Here is a 17,568-nt window from a genome sequence, read left to right on the forward strand (position 1 = left end):
CATAGTTATGGATTTATTTTCGCGAATATGAGTAACCTATTGGTGTTATTTGATGCGGAGAGTGATCCATTTACTCCGAACGCGAGATGTATGCGTAACTGTAAGCCGGAAATCCTTGCCCGGTCACAGCTCTCGACAACCCAGTTCGCTGACCAGACAGATGGGAATATGATGGAGACGAGTACCAGCTGACCCAAAGGACTAAGATGATCCAGAAATTCTCTCTAGCAAAGCTTTTAATAAATAGTAAACACCTTGCGCGTACTCTTGGTGTCATCAATGAATATCACAGACCCGTTTGAATCACTTTACCGATATTTTGCGTTTTACGCTAGTTAAATCTGTTTTTGACGGATAATCGAGACTTGTTATTCTGTGTCATTGACGTCTTGTATCTACAGTAATGTAAATATTCCCGAAGCCCGTGCCAGGTGTCCCTGTTGAAATAGTAGTAGAATATTGCAAAATGAATCGTAGCACAAATTAGAAAAAAGGGGAGAAAAATAATCACAAATATGAACCTTTTGATCTTTGAAAGAAACTAGACGTGTCAAAACGATGTCTGTCTTCAATAATCAGTCAGTAGTTCTTGGTATGCCAAGCGTCGTTTGACCAAATTGTCTTTGTGATCGACCTAGGTTTAACACGCCTTGTTCATTGGTAGATACTCATAAACTTAGGGTGTCTGTGTCTCAGGTCAGGTGTGCAATTATGGGAGTAGTGAGTGAGTGAGTTTAGTTTTACGCCACGTTGAGCCTGATTCCAGCAATATCACGGCGGGGAAATGGTTTTGATACATTGCACCCATGTGCGGTATCGAACCCCATTATCGACGTGACGAGTAAACGTTTCACCACTAAGATATCCCAACGCCCCCTTATGAAGTAAAAACAGCCGCAGCGGACGATATGTTATAGTCTATAGTTCATCGATTTGTAGGCTATAATTGTATGACAAAGTACAGGGAACATTTCGAATGTCATGGAAGTAAAACCGTTATCCCGCTCTGTGATCGTGGGTTGGAATGCGTCATGGGACGCAGTCCCCAAAAGTACTAGAACCTGTACTGTACTGAGAAAAAGTAATCCCAAACCTAACACGTTTTCCATTTGGCCAATTTTCAACGGGATCGGGTGGTCAGACTCGCTGACTTGGTTGACACGTGGTTTCCAAGTGCGCAGATTGATACCCATGCTATTGATAACTGGGTTGTCTTTTCCAGACTCGATTATTTACTGACCGCCGCCACAGAACAGGAATATTGCTGAGTGCGGCTTAAAACTAGGCTCATTCACTCACTAAGTGGCATGATGTATTCAGCTTAAAACAATATAAAAATCTGAAAATATGGGTCCATGCTGTTTTCAATGAAGCGATGAGAACCTACTGCTTGACAGGTATTAGATGTGCCAGCGCAGTGAACGCGTTTGTGACGAGCAGGCGGGGCAAGTAATCTGGGCGAGTATACTTGGTTGCCACAGCTAAGTGGCTACTAAGTACGTGCAATATATGCTGATCATGGGGCGAAATCTGTACCGCTACTGTTGAACACGTTTCTGGTAGAGCGATTTGGTTCGGCGACACAAAACCGCTTTCTTTTTCGGATGCTTTGACCACACGGGTACAATGTGTGAAGCCCATTCCTGTTGTTTCCTGCTGTGATGTTGCTGGAATATTGCTAAAATCGACGTAACAGCTGACTTATTCACTCAGATACTTTGTTTGTCCGAAACAAAGCCAGTTGACGTTAAAGCCAGTGATATTCTCTTTACGTATATTCATAATACATACTCAGGCTTGGATATTAATTTATTACCTACGAGGGTGAACATATCGGGCTTTTCCCTAGGGCAAAATATCACATTGTCATGGTGACGTGACATCATAGCCATGCTATTAAGTCACGTTTCTTCCGTGACGTGTTATACATGCAGCGACGGCGGGTAGTCAGCCGTAGTTTGAAAGTAGATTTGGGTTCATTTTCCTCAATTTGACGCTTTCGTACGTAAACATCGGTATACCCCCGTCTCTCGCTCTGGAAATACCCAAATTTAGGCACTCTTGTAAACATTGTATGACATAGGCACCCATATAATATCCTCTATGTATGTTCGCTCTCCTACAACTCGCAGCTCTCAAAAGATTCTAATGGTTCCTTCATCAGCTTGACAGGCCTCCTTCTAACGTTAGAGCACTGGCTGGAACCGAATGCAAATTTCTGCGAGGAAATGTGGATGCCTGATTGCTGCCGCATTGTGATGCCATTGATTATAGAGATTTGTAGCAATCATAATACCTGTCAGGAAATGACGGAGTCCAACTCGAGCTATATAGTAGGACGTTATTCACATGCGGTGCTCGCGACTATGAGAAGACAGCCGGCAAGGTGCCTTGATGAGATGTCCCAGTACACGCAGGTAAGCTCGGATTGAGGTGACAGACATACATAGGCTTCTTTATAAACGACGACCAATTAAATTGCTAAAATATCTACTTTGTGATGAAGAAAGACTAATATTTCTACACGGTGTTACTAAAATATAGTTGCCATCGAATAATTTATTTTATTTTAAGCTAAATATAATGACGTTAGATATCTAGAGGCAGTTATCCCAACAACAACATAGTTTGAGTCATCTTGTCTTTGCGTGTGTATTCAAAGTTAATATTGGATATAAAAGTTAATATGGATATACAGAATTTAGGAAATGATTTCAACACGGCTCCCAGACCTTGAAAACTGCATACCGCGCTAGAGCTGAACCGTAATGTGGCGCCTTTGTTGTCTGCTTTTACTGGCAGAACACTAGTATATACAGTATATACACCTGGAAATTAATTAAGCACCCTCTGATATATTTCATGATAGTAGAGTCACTGTTAACAATCGTTAAACATGAATGATAACAGGGTGTTTCAGATCCCCTGTGCACGTGAAGCATACAACCAACACTTTTCCCAAAATTCAGTTTCTCTGACATGCAATTAATGGATATAAAAGCAAACAAATGAATACTGAAATGGCAAGGAGAAGACTTTCTGAAGCACTGAGGTGGCAAATTGTTGACATGCATGCAACAGGCGTGTCCTTCTGCCACAAGTTCGGTCTTGAAGCGCCTGTGGTTACCCTCGAGACAATTATCCAACAGAACAGCACTTGGCATGAGGTCCAGAAGAGCCATCAAACGTCCTGCTGTGTCTGATCTCCACAAGAGACGACATCTTGAGTGGTGTATGGCCAGTCGGCAGTGGAACCTGAGAACATGAAGGAGGGTCCACTGGTCAGATGAGAACAGCTCCCTCCTCCATGTTACAGATGGTCGAATGAGAGTGTGCTTACCTGCCCAGGAATATCCACCCTACTGTTCTTTATCGTGGAGGATCGGTTATGCTCTGGGGTTGTCTTTCACACGACTATAAATTGCAAATTGTGACTGTCCGAGGACATCCTTATGGTCCGCAGTACATCTGGGATATTCTCCATCCATTTGTCGTGCCTCACTTTGACAATCACCCGTTGGCTACTCACCCGATATTCATGGACGACAACGCCAGACCGCATCGTTCACGTGCTGTGACCGCCTCATCCAGAATGAGGCTATCGTGACATTACCTTGGCCCCGATTTGAATCCTTTGGAGCACATCGGGGACTTTCTTGGACGCCGTGTGAGATAAAAAGAACCCCCTCTCCAGAATGTTACACAGCTGGAAGCTGGTTTGCATGAAGAATGGCGACAATTGCCACATGATCTTATCAGAAGGTTTACCGGGAGCATGAGGAGGATGATTCAAGCTGTCATACAAGCACATGGGGGATACACCCGATACTGATGCCAGACCTATCAGATGTTAATATGTGACATTGCTTACGCATAATTTCTTGTAATAGTCTGCCATTGATGGAATCTTTTTCTTGTTTTTCATTAGCCAATAGATCGTATGTTTCACAATCGCTAAGGTTCCACTCTCTTTGGAATAATGAGAGAGTTGCAGCTTAATTAATTTTCAGGTGAAAATGTATACACAAAAATAAATATGTATTATTTTCCTGAATCTTTTCAAAATACACGAAGAACTTTTAAATGTTTTCTCTAATCTCATGAAAACAGACCGAGGTGCTATTTTGTTTCGAGTATTTCATATCATCTTATAACACAGCTCATGTATCTGTCGTTAGCCATTTCATCAAGAAATTCTACGAAGGAAATATAAATTTGTGTAATTCAGTGGGGTTAAAGACCAGTTTCAATTTGAACGTACCCTTCAGAGTGACACTTAGTCAGCAATCTAATCCATTCAGTCACAGAGGCAGGGTGGTGCCTCCGTGCGTTAAGTGTAAGTTAGTACGGCTCCCATGGCCACAATTGTAACTATACACAACGCCTTTTAGGTTGGTTGAGACCCGTGAAGGTCCAGTTAGAACAGGCCTTCAGCAACCCATGCTTGCCACAGAAGGCGACTCTACTTGTAATGCGTCGTTTCCCACTTGCGCAGATCGATGCTTACGCTGTTGATCACTGGATTGTCTGGTCCAGACTCGATTATTTACAGACCGCCACTATATTGCTGGAATATTGCAGAGTGTGGCGTAAAACTAAACTCACTCACTCATTCACTCACATGCATGGTACATTGCACTAAGATATCCTGCTTTGTATATATGCAGAGTTGATCCAGTAGCAATGTTGAGGATGTCACCGAAGAGGTTATCTGTACTGTTTGTTGCCATGACAATAGAAGCTGTCGGATCCGCCATAGGTATGTCAACTTACATCTTTAATTTGATCACCAGCGAATCTCCTGGTTAGAGTATTAATCATCAGTAAACTATTCTTGTCGTGAGAGGCGACTCTGAGGATGCCCCAACTATGCTGGTTGCAGTGCTTTCACAATTCACACTTATATTTCTAGAAATGAATATCTCTTCCAGTTTCGTTTCCACTATCACTTCAAGAGAATGCGTTCTTAAAATAAAAACATAAAATATGATGTAAGGGGAACCAGAGACTTTCGCTTCAGAGGAAGAAATTGCGGTAATCACGCGACATATTCAAGATGGGTTTTCTTGGGTATATTTGTCTTTGTGGCATTGGTTGCCGTAGTTACGGTTTTTTAACCTTCAGTACATCATTTTTTCAAGTGTGGAGGACAGTATTCCTCATGACGACCAACAGCACCAACACGCCGACTCAGCTGTTCGAACAGCAGGGTGGATTCCCGCCGTCCACGCCCCTCACAAGTTCCTCTTCTGTATTTGACCTCTCAGCGGCCGGTGATAATTTCAGAAGCGACGTGATCGATAACTGGGAGATCGAAAACAAAACCGTGGTACGTTGACAAAGGAGTTTTCTTCTGATGATGATTAACACGTGGAAAGGAAGTGTACGAAAGGATCGAGAGAAGCATAATTTTCAATGTATGGACTAAATTTGATAAAAGCAGAGACCATATAACAGATTTTATATTATTATATGGTCTGTGATAAAAGTAACAGCTACTATAGATGGCGAATATAATGTTACTGTTTTCTCGAACCACTCCTCCTGTCCATTATGGTATAGTACTGTTTGTCCAATATGGGAATCTGTCAGGAAAACAGTATAGCAGCTGCAGGTAAATTTCCACGTCCTGCGGGGGCTATAGGGTAGCCTAGTGGTAAAAGCTCTGGCTCGTCACCCCGAATCCGTGTTCGATTACCTACATAGGTACAATGTGCGAAGCCTATTTCTGGTGTCCTTGCTGGAATACTGCGTTAAGCAATACTCACTCACTCACTCACTCACCCACCCACCCACCCACTCACTCACTCACTCACTCAAGGTTTTGTTTATTCAGAACAGTGTCACTTTACTTCAGATGTCATTACGAAAAGTCGTAAAGCCGCATTTTTCCGCTCCGGTTGAAAACAAAAATATGCATAAGGTATTTGGATGGGAATCACCGTCCAGTGAGTGGCACGTTAGGCACGGTAATTCGCTGTGGAGAGGTGCGTCCCTTTCGGCATGTCTGATGCTAATCATCTGATTCTGTTTTTATTTCTGCAATTAATTAAACACGAAGTCCTAAATCACCTCACACTTGACTCTCACTTCAACCTGTTAACGTAAATGAGTACCGTTAAACCGAACTCCTCCACTTACTCCCTCATCAGTCATTGTGATGATTTGGTATTGTTTGCCCAGGTAAGACTGTCCGTCTTCAACCTGCACGGCGACGTTGTGTGGTACACCGACCTGGACGGCCTCGGAAGCAATCTCCTCAACTGGAACAGAGCAACCCGATTCGAGGGCAGTTCCGACAGAAACATGGCGGAAAATAAGGACCGCTTGCAGATCACGTGAGATTTTCAGGAGTTTGTTCATCGGGGAAACCAGGTACCCGGATGCTCCATGATTCAAACTATACATGGACCCTGTCTGTCATTGTGTCACTGATTAAATAATAATAACCAGGAACAGAACCAGTTAAATCGATTGGGACTCGATAGGTTTCAGACATATAATTTGTCTAATCTGTTTTGCCACCCAACTGTGTAGTGTGCGAAAAAACCACTAGTCCGCTAGCCCCTGGCTAGTAAAAATCCAGTTCTGCTAATATATCTCCACAGTCATTGAAATTTTTACCCCAAACACACGCACGCACGCACGCACGCACGCACACACACACACCTGAATGGTTTCAGGAGTTAAACACGGTTAAAGCCACCAACACATTTGCTGTGCCGATCCTTTAGTATCCTTTTGGAGTAGTTGACTCCAAACAGAGTCATGATTGCCTGACTAGAAGGATCATATCTGAGCGCGCACCTCCCTCGTTCCTCTCTCAATGGTTTATATATGCCAATCAGTTTTGGAGGCCGGGGTATGATTAATGTGGAGGTTTTTCAAGATAGAATTGTATTGTGTACTTTATCGGATGATCCTCCGGTGATGTATGTAAAGACACAGGATGAAGGCAATCAATTCCACAACTATTTTAAACGCGCCAGGTTTGTTGGACAGCATCTGAAATTCGAGGTGGATTTTATTGATGGCGATATACTGGATGGAACAGCGATGGGAGCAAACGAGAGGAGTCCTTCACCACGTCTGCCCAGATTCGGTCATTTGTGGCGAAGCTTTCTAAGAAACCACTGCATCGTGTGTACTTGCAGTGTGTGGACCAGAACTGTATTCCAACCGACTCCTTCACCTGGATGAAATCAGCTGGTCTCAAATGTGAAACTGGGGACTTCCCACCTCCCACTCGCAACCGCCTAAATGCTATTCTAAAAGATACATGCATGAAATGTCTTTTGTGCTGTGAATTTACAGAGACTCTTCAACACCTTGGCACAAACAACATATCTTAAGAGACATGATGACATGGCTCGTTGCCTGTGGCTTTGATTCCGAGATCCATCCATGGTACGACACTGAACATGTCAAGGGCGTCATGGAAAATGATGGTTGGAAACTTCTATGGAATAGGCTCATATAAAGCTTCTGAAGAATTCCAACCAACAAACCTGATCTTGTCCTTTTTGATAAAGCCATTGAATTCATATATATCATTCAATTTTCTGTCCCTTTTGACAGCAACGTGACTTGTAAGATTCAACAAAAGCACTCTAAATATGCAGAGCATCTTCCTTGAAATGTCTGCTTGCATGCCAAGTACACTGTCGTCAGACTCCCCATTGTTCATGATGCACAGATCGAAATAGTACCTGGGTTTTCCACCGGAAGCACGGCCCTCGACTAGGCAGCGTTTCCTGGAGAAGGAGAGTGGAGGTTGCAGTGGCCCTTAGCTGATGATGAACCTTTCCAATCTGACTATGCCTGGATCACCCGAACCCTCTCCTCAACATATTCCTCCTATTCTGTAAAACATAATAATGCTCCATCTATCACGCGCACCATGCTTGCTTGAAGCACCCGGACAATGTGATGTTATCACATCTGATTATTACAAAGATTCTGGTCAAATTAGTGTCTTCATACATGAGAACATTTCACTTCCTCACTGCAAACTTAGGGATCTGCATTTTTAGAAAGAGTCAGCAAATCTCTCCATGGAAACATATCAGCTGTGCGTGGACAGCAGATGGCTTCAGCAACCTTAGCTGTGTTTGAAAGCCTCAGGAATGCTGAAACTTCTCGCCTCTGGCAAAACCAGAAAATCAAAACCATACAACTCGATGTGCCTGAGCCAGTTCTACCAAGGACGAAAAGGCAACCCAAAAGAATAAATGATGGAACACCTCCCCGTGTTCCTCAGACAACAGAGGAGTATTACAGGCAAGTGTATGTCATTGCTCTACACTTGGTCACCAGCTGCATCAGAGACGGGTTTAATCAACCTGGCTATATCCTCTACCGGAACTCGGAGACTCTACTCTTTAATGGTGCTGCAGGAAAAGACTACACAAGCGAATTTGACTTTGTTTCCAAATTCTATAGATTAGACATCGATAGTGCCTCCTTTGAAACTCAGCTGAATATGCTGTCAGTGAATATGTCGAAAAGCAAAGAGTTGGATGTCTCAGACATGATGACCCACGTGAAGAATTAGACAGGTGTCATTTACAAAGCTCTTCCAAGTAACACCCTCTTGATTCATGGCAGGATAAAGTAAAGTAAGTATTATCCGACACCAAAGCTTACCTTACACATACACCGCCTACACTCTCTCTCTCCACCTACACCCCACTTCCTGAAATATGGCCTGATATTTGTAATATTTTGCTTAGTGTCTACATTCACATTTCGGGCTAGTGAATTGTGTTGTGGGCTAGCACAACTTTAAAGCATAGCAGGCCCTACTGGATGGTTAATTTGGAATCTATTTCGCACACAGTGTTCATCTCATGCTATGTGTTATAAGCGAGAGAAGAGCACATGGCAATCTTACAGCCATCCAAATCAGGAAGTACTCTACCGTATTGTTTCTACATAACAAACGCACGTGTCTGCCCCTAGGTTTAATGCGTCTGGGGTGTTTGTGAACCGACCTGACGACAACATGGGATGGCTGTGGGTGGAGATGATGAGTGGTACCCAGCGGATTGTCATCGCAAACACAGGCCCGAGAGACTACCCAACAAGTAACACTTTATCATCCTGAATTTAGAATACGAGTATAATGAAAAATGAAAACATTTGATTTACATACTGTTTCCCTAAACGTCATCATTTGATATGAAATGTGGATGACTGTTAAAAAGTCCTAAGGAAGAAGGTTAAAGCTTGAGTGATGATACAATAACTCTGAAATGTCTCGATCAGATATGACTTTATCTACCAACATGCCAGCGAAAATACATACTATTCTCGCACGACATTTTGTGAGAATATATTCTGATTGGCTATTGCGTTTGGTTCTTAAATTACATTTAGGAGTCTTATATCAACGAAATAGGACCGCAAAATTGAAAACAGAGCAGCTTTATCTTCTAAATGAAAGAAGCTAAAGAAATATATATGTGTTCATTTAACAACTGTATTATTGAAAAGAGTCGGATGTTCAATATCGTAACTTGTTTTGAGCAGTATATGTTTATGTCATCCCGCTCTGGCATGAACTGTCTTGTTCTTGTGTTGTTCTTGTTATCTGTTTGCGAACAGACCATTCGGAACACAATGTATGCGGAACACATTGTATGCGGAACACATTGTATGTGGAACATATTTGATGTCTCCGCGATAGATCTACTACTGAAACACAAATATCTAAAGTTTTCTTTTTTTCTCAAATCGATTTATGGCCTTCTAACCAGCACTTAAAATGACAGAAATGTCAGGTTAAATAAAGATGATGTTATTGCCTTATAAAAATTCGACCATGTCCAAAGACGCTGTGGTTCTGTTAAGGAATTCTGCAAGGAGTTTACGAGGGCGCTAACCCGAGGCAGCATACATACGCACTTATGAGCCGTAGTTTCAAAACATCACTAAGAGAGATTGAGGCCTGACAAAATCATTATATAAAATCAGTGCCAAATAAAGTATTTTTCTGTTTTGGTTCTCACAGACTTCATGAAAAAGAGCAACGCTGACCAAGTTGTTGAGTACAGAGACAGACCTGCGTTTAACTTCACGTTTGCTACCGGGAACTCCGTTTCTTGGGGGGTAAGTTTCATGTTGATTACAGCAAACTCCGCAAGATTGCCGTGGCGATAGATCATACACTGTGCATCAGTTCTCTAGAGTACGCCCATTCTCATTAATAAGGTGCAACTGGGTAATCGTCGTAAGTCAAAAATCAACGACACAAAATTTGAGTAAAAACGTTTTATATAGAAAGTTTGGCATTTGGTCTGTTATCACTTTAACCCCACCCCACCCCAAAACCACACAGCTGTTATTTAAATATATCACCTTGAGTTATAAGATATTATCACCTGATACATACGTGACTTGTTTTTTGTTTTTCTGACTAAAGAATCAAGAGGCAATATGATGAATTATTTGAGTAATTCATTAAATTCATTAAATATTCCGCAAGGCTAGTTTAGTAACATACATGTCTGCTCAAAACTTTAACATCGTGTATGTCAACAGACTTCTAATCAGTATTTTCAGTGGTTTTCATTTTCACTTTTGCAAATCTGTGTACACTACTGATCGTGATAAGAGCTGTTTTAATGTTTTGCCAGTCTAAGTAAACTTTTTCCCCAGTATTTTTCGTTACAATCCACTACTGAGTCTCAGTGGTGGAGTGTAACGAAATACACTGAGACTAAGTTTACTTAGACTGAATGTTTTGCATGTATGTGGTATAAAAAATGAAGGAATTATTGGCATTAGAACGTATGTATTAACTGATTTCTACGCATCTTGTTTATGACCTTTAAAAGTATTTTTTCCAGTCTTGAACTACAGTTATATTGCAAACCCGTCGTAATTCAGATGGTAAATGTTCTGAGTATAAATCATTGATTTTGTACTTACTGAAACCAAGAAGCTACGTTGCGACACTGTCATCTACAAGTTTGGCGACAACTTTTCAGCATTCTAGAACTATTCCGATTTTGATGGTTTGGCTTCTTATTCTCACTTGAATGCTGCGAAATAAGTACATTGTTCTTTAAAAACTGGAACCCAAACTGCAATATCAGAATGACCGTGTTAATTTAAGTGAATCGTCTCCGACATGACAGTAACGTACACACCGTTTTGCCAACTTTGACATTTTCTGCACTGCCAATATAAGGACAGAAGACCTGAAACAGTGTTTAATGGGTAGGGCGAATATATGACTTTGTGATTAATGCAAGTACTGGGCACAATATTTGTTTGATTTTGAACAAATGGCTGACGACATTAATTGCACCTCAGTAATGAAAACGGGCGTACAAACCGCTGGTTTCGTTAAACAACAAACAAAATATATTTTCAGGTGGCCTGGTCCTTTGCTAGCTACGTAGTAGGGATTTCACTCCAAAGGACATCCTCTGGTCACCTGACGGCCTTCAAACTCGCCTACAGCGCCGTGGACGGGTGTTTCTCCAAGTACCCAGATGCATACACTTTCTACAAGGACAGCAATGGGACAGAGAAGGTAATACGTCTTGTTTGAAATGCTGAGGTATGCAAGTTTTTTCTACAAGTTTTTGAGTATCGTGAATGTCCACACTTCGGTGAAGGCCTACTGCTTCGAGTGACGTAATCCCATCATTCCCATTGGAGATAGAACTTGGGACTTTGAATATGTATGGGGACAAGTGACAAGTAATTTGAATAAATGGCCTACTTTTAGGTTTCACTTTTGAACTCAGTCACTTAATTCGCATAACACGTCCAACAAGTATCGTTCTGCAACCAGGTGTCACACAAATATTCACGAAACAATGCACACAGTCAAAGTTGGTTATTCTCGAATTGATTTATCATTTTTTTTCTCGAATTTATATCATTTTTCTTATTGTTACAACTCTTATTGTTACAACAACTCAAAACAACACAGTTCGTGTGTGACATATGCTTTCTTCGAGTATGACCACTGGAAGCCTTAACACCCAATCCAATGACGGGGATTTGTCTGAAATACACCAAGACGAGTTGTGCAGTTATATATTACGATTTTATAAACTTTAGTACCATATTAAACCAAACTAAACCAAGACATACCTACACCATGATCTTTTCACGGGTTCTTCTTTAACTTCTGCATGAAATGAACTTATAGCCTCCTCTGAAGTACACATATGATGTCTCTCTCTGTTCGCTTGTCGAAATATAACGAAACTATATCTTTGTCTTTGGTTGAGGGATAGTTTTGGTTCAACGGGATTATCACGGGAGGTAATTCCGAGAAAAATCATTCGAGATATTTCAGCCGTTTCCATCCATTATAGAATTAACGAACGGTTCTCCGTGGGACTGTACGTGACTGAACAAGACAACGGTGGTGTGAAACTTTGTCCATAGTGACAGTTGAATATATTTAATAAATCTGACTAGTCGGAAATCAGCTGCTTACGAAGCAAAGATTGCAGTTTGGAGGGCTCGTTGAAAAGTAAAACCATAGGATAATACATATGACGTCATAAACTTAAACAAACAAAGATTTGAAAGCGCATGCAGAATCAAAGTCTCACGAGACATTTCCCCGAACACTTTTTCTTCGAAACACGGAACAATACATAGACTGTATACATTTCTAAATAGAAACTTTCAATCTATAATTGTTACTTTTAATCTTTAATCGAATCAACAAGTTATTAAAGTCCATATGAAGCATCGATGTAATAATGATAGCGACATCTGCTCACGTGCACTCACTCACGCATTCAGTTTTGCGGTTTTTCAGGTGTTCGTCCCCGTCTACATCGGTGACGTAGCCGAGTTCCCCACCGTCACCTTCTATGCCAAATGTATACATATCTTAAAAAATAGTGGAATTGGCCAACCCGCAATTATATTTCCGATATACACATCGAAAGGTGAGTGGGGTGGGTGGGGTCATAGTGAAGCAGCAGCTTGCGCCCAGAGTTGTTTTCCAGCAAATATATCCAAGAAAGCACATGCAAGTCAAGAAAATGTGGCAAGTCAGGAAAATGAAGAAAGTCCCAGAAAGAACTTTTTTCAGTAAAATATGTTCATTTCAGAGACCAGTTGTTAGTCTAGTTTTTGAACGCTGAACTGTTTCCATATAACCCACCTTTAAAGTTTTTGACTTTATTAGGTCATCCTGTAGACACAAACACTGCAAAATCGGTGTTCGGAATGTAAGAGAAGTAAATTAAGGACATTTTTAGCATTTGCTGTTGTGTATTTTTACGTACTGTTGATGGATGTCAAGATTCGTTATTACCTGTTTACAAGCCGCCGCCCAGAGTGTTATGAACTGATAACACGTTCATTGTAGACAATGTATTCCGAGCTAGCTAATAATGTGGGTGAAATATGCCGTTAAATGGGTATTTCTTTGTTTCAGAGGCCTATGTGGAAGGTGCAATGTTCGGGATACAATGGGGAAGAGGTATGTAGTAAGACAAGAGGGAGTGAGTAAGTTTAGTTTTACGCCGCACTCAGCAATATTCCAGCTATGTGGCGGCGGTCTGTAAATAATCGAGTCTGGACCAGACAATCCAGTGACCATCAACATGAGCATCGATCAGCGCATTTGGGAACCGATGACATGTGTCAACCAACTCGGCGAGTCTGACCACCCGGTCCCGTTAGTCGCCTCTTACGACAAGCATAGTGGCAAGCATGGGTTGCTGAAGGCCTTTTCTACCCCGGGACCTTCACGGGTTAGTAAGACAAGACAGATAGATACCTGTGTCGTGAATTTAAAATGAATTATATCAATGTAAAATAGGAATGATGACAACAATCACAGAAACACTGATTCAAAAAGGGGTCGTTACATATACTGAGAGAATTAACTGAAGGATCACAGGAAAATTCAAGCGTCCCTTTATTATTTTCCAGTTTTCATTGCCACTACGCAGTTCAAAGCCGTTGATGAAAACTGGACAATATTAATATATGTCAGAATATTATAGGTCACCTGTAGACGAGTGGTCACGTGTTAGTGCACTTTGTCCGGCCAACATTCCTTATTTTAAAAACACATGTCACGTCAGAAACTGCATGGCCTCACCAAGTGTTGCTTCTTCTATCAGCGGCATATAGAAACTGGTAAGATGAATAGGAACAATTGTTTTCTGGACAGACAACTTTTTCATTGCAATATGTGGGATGTTTCAGTGTAGATGCTACCACGTGCATGTGCTAACAATATAAACATTCCCTCCTGCGTTTAACTATCATACCAGTCAGGATCTGCGGTTAGAGGCAGTACTTTCACTGACGTCGTGCCACCATCTCTCGACGACTTGGGTCGTTAGGTTTTGGTTTGTGTTAGTCGTTTATGAGATTATTATGGTGGTACTGCCGGAACCTTAGGTGCGGCATTACACGACATTAATTCACGTAAAAGTACTCTGGTTGTATGAGCACCACCCATTAATTGAAAGATACGCCTGAAACATGAAAAAGAAGATATTTGAAGATTTTCAAAAAGAAATATGAACTAGTATGTTCCAAATCTATATATCATAATATTGTTAGCATATTGAATAACATATACCCTCAGAGCAGCTTATTTTCTCTGTGCCTGTCTCTTCTCGTAAGAGACGACCAATCTGGGGATCGGATGGATATTGATAGTGCCATCGTGCTTTGATGAAGTGTGTGCCCACATATGAAGAAATTTTGTGAATATACGTATATAACGGCAGCTTCGAACGGAATTCAGTTATCTTCGGCTACAATAGTTGTCTTGTCGTGAGATTCGGTCAGTAGGGTTGTATCCCTTTACGAGTCTTGATGGCAGCTTGATCTGACAGCTGGTGATTATAGAACACAGAACTTGTAAACGCCTTAGGCCTTTCATCCCGGGCTTTCCTTCCTTGTGATATAAAATTAATGTAATACTGGTTAAAGCGGTGCTCTAGACCTCACCCACACACATAGGGGCTAGTGAGGCTAAAAATTGCCATGACGGTATGAACTGTCACTAGGAGTCGCAGCACTATTTGAAAGGAATACAGTGCCAAGACCCCGTTAGTGATACTATATTAGCACTATATTCCGTTTCGATAGCGCTAAGACCCCGTTAGTAACAGTTTATACCTTCATGGCTTTTTTTAACGTCATAAGCGTTTGTGCTCACACACTCATTGTGAGATGCTAGCTGTTTCTGTTTGACAGATGATGAAGAAGATCCCCTGAAAGATGCTTTGGATGAGATTCAGGAAGAGCTGTCAGTCGACAAAACGGATACAGCGCAGTACAAGAGTAAGTTCACCAGCGCCGTCGACAATAGAGGATCCGTTGTCGTGTTCGGCGTTGCGGGCATCCTCATATTTCTCCTTATCATCTTGGGCATCGTCCTTCTCGACCTGTCAACACTGTCCAGGCAGGTGCGCTTCATGAAGAGAAATTTCGGGGATTTTAAGCAGTTTCTTCGCCATTTGCAATACATGTATAGAAGTAAGGCGGGGTCACGTACGGGTAAACAGAAGGCAACGCCACGCAAGGTTGACGTGAAACAAGTGAAGGTTGACATCATTGAAGGATCTGGGTCAGGAGCAACTGCCAAAAACATAGCGCAGCCGACAAAATTATCGTCGAAAACCTCCAGCATGAAATTGAAATCAGGAAAAACTGGAAGTAAAAAGTCAGCCTTCAAGAAAAGCGTGAAGAATGCAATCAGCAAAAAGAAAGCATCTGCGATATTAACGAAGATATCAGAGTGACTCACCCGGCAATGCTCGACCTTTTCTGTCACCTTTTCAAAACAGATATAGGTCTTCTGTGTCGACTTTATTTCACTGCTTTTTCGATGGTTATAGAAACTATGGAGCTAAAGAAATTATGCCGTGTATGATTTTCACATGACTGAAATTTAACTGTTGTTTGAAAAGTTTATAAAAATGTTTCTGTTTTAATAAACTGGTTCAAAGAAGACATATCTGGAACTGAATATGACGCTACTACGTCGTAAATTTGTGCTCGGGCGAACTGAGAGATTTTCAAAGATATACAGATCATCAGTGCGTTTATCTCAATTTTAAAGTTTAAAAAATTGCATCCATGTACACAGTTGTTTCAGATACAGTTTTAATGATGTTACATGACGTGCGTTCCTGCCACGCCCATGACCAGTTGCCATAGAAACCTGTATGGACTAATGCAAATTAAACATTCCAGAGCGTTATCTTCTTGACTAGCTAAGAACACGTAAGCCGGTTTAGCGGTGAAATATAAAACAATATGGATATTAGCAACTTAAAATAAAACAAAACAGACTAAGACACATCAGTGCTAGTGTTTATTGTATATGATCAGTTGTTGTGTGTGCTGCCTTATATTTCATGTGTTGCTTGTATATATTTGTTGTTTGATCTGTTGGTGCATGTCTTGTTTGATCGGTTAACGTTGTTGTCGATTTGGTGTGTTGTTTGATCTGTTTGTGTGTGTTGTGTGTGTTGTTTGATCTGTTGGTGTGTGTTTGATCGTTGTTGCAGTCGATCTGTGAATGTTGTTTGAGGTGTTGGGAGTTGCTTAGTCTGTTTGTGTGTATTGTTTGTTCGGTTGTTGTCGATTTGATGATGTGTTTTGATTAATCTGTTTTGTTGTTTGATCCGAAATTGTGTTGTTTGACTCTTGATCACTTGTGTGTTGTGTTTGATTTGCTGCCGTATATTATGTTCTGCCTCTTGCATGTTGTCTTATTTGTCATGTCTTAAGTATTTGACCTAATAATCCCCGCAATGTCCACGAAGAAAGCCAAGATCTCCGAACCATGCAGATGCAAGGATTGGTTGTTAATAGTCACGGAGACTTGCGGGTTACCACTGACCTGAATAGTCCCACGAGTAGTTTCACCCGGATCCTTGCCTTTGTATGGTGTGACCTCATTTGTCCCACTGACTACTGTACGACGTTAACACATTAAACGATTACTGGATATATTATTCTTTTGTATGGACGAAATGACTCCGATCATATATATAATGGTGTTTTTGTATTCCTATTTCCTAAACACCGGGACGGATAGGGCAACGATCTAGTTTGAAGACGTCACTCTTGTCCGAAGTCCACTCACACAAAGCTACAATAGGGCTAGGACGTCCACGCTATAACATAGACTTAAGATGTTAGAAGCGCATGGATCGCTTTATGCAAGTAACCCCAGAAGAGGAGCCACAATTAATTGGTTGACATCAAATGAAAAACGTTTGAGTGACAGCGTCCAGAGCGGGGTCGGAAACCAATGAACCGTACTTCATTCAGTAAATATCTGGGTTAGGAAGAGAATTCCAATAATAAAGGACGGGGTGTGTTGCAAAGAGCTTATTGATATCAGTGTCAGTTTGGTTTAAAAAGAAAGGCATGTGGAGATAACGTCAATGTCAAAGAATAACCATGCTTCAAATAAAGAGGAACACTTACGAAATATGGCGACACAGAGGCAGGCAGGTTAATGTCTAGGCCTAGATATTCGGAGCTCTCTTAGGGCTAAGATAATCGTACGTTAATGTTAATGGATGGAGGTTACGACTATCTTAG

The 17,568-nt window shown here is 41.3% G+C and overlaps 1 protein-coding gene across 1 annotated transcript; it reads left to right on the plus strand.

Moving 5' to 3' along the window:
- Positions 1-4,636: 4,636 nt before the first annotated feature.
- LOC137265145 (uncharacterized) lies at positions 4,637-16,968 on the plus strand. Its single transcript, XM_067800464.1, has 9 exons — positions 4,637-4,759; positions 5,142-5,329; positions 6,184-6,338; positions 8,962-9,086; positions 10,013-10,110; positions 11,381-11,542; positions 12,794-12,926; positions 13,421-13,465; positions 15,205-16,968. Exons 1-9 carry the CDS (start codon positions 4,684-4,686, stop codon positions 15,750-15,752), a joined length of 1,530 nt encoding a protein of 509 aa, XP_067656565.1. The 5' UTR covers positions 4,637-4,683; the 3' UTR covers positions 15,753-16,968.
- Positions 16,969-17,568: the final 600 nt, after the last annotated feature.

The sequence above is a fragment of the Haliotis asinina genome, chromosome 15, assembly GCF_037392515.1.
Source record: "Haliotis asinina isolate JCU_RB_2024 chromosome 15, JCU_Hal_asi_v2, whole genome shotgun sequence".
Lineage (NCBI taxonomy): Eukaryota > Metazoa > Mollusca > Gastropoda > Lepetellida > Haliotidae > Haliotis > Haliotis asinina.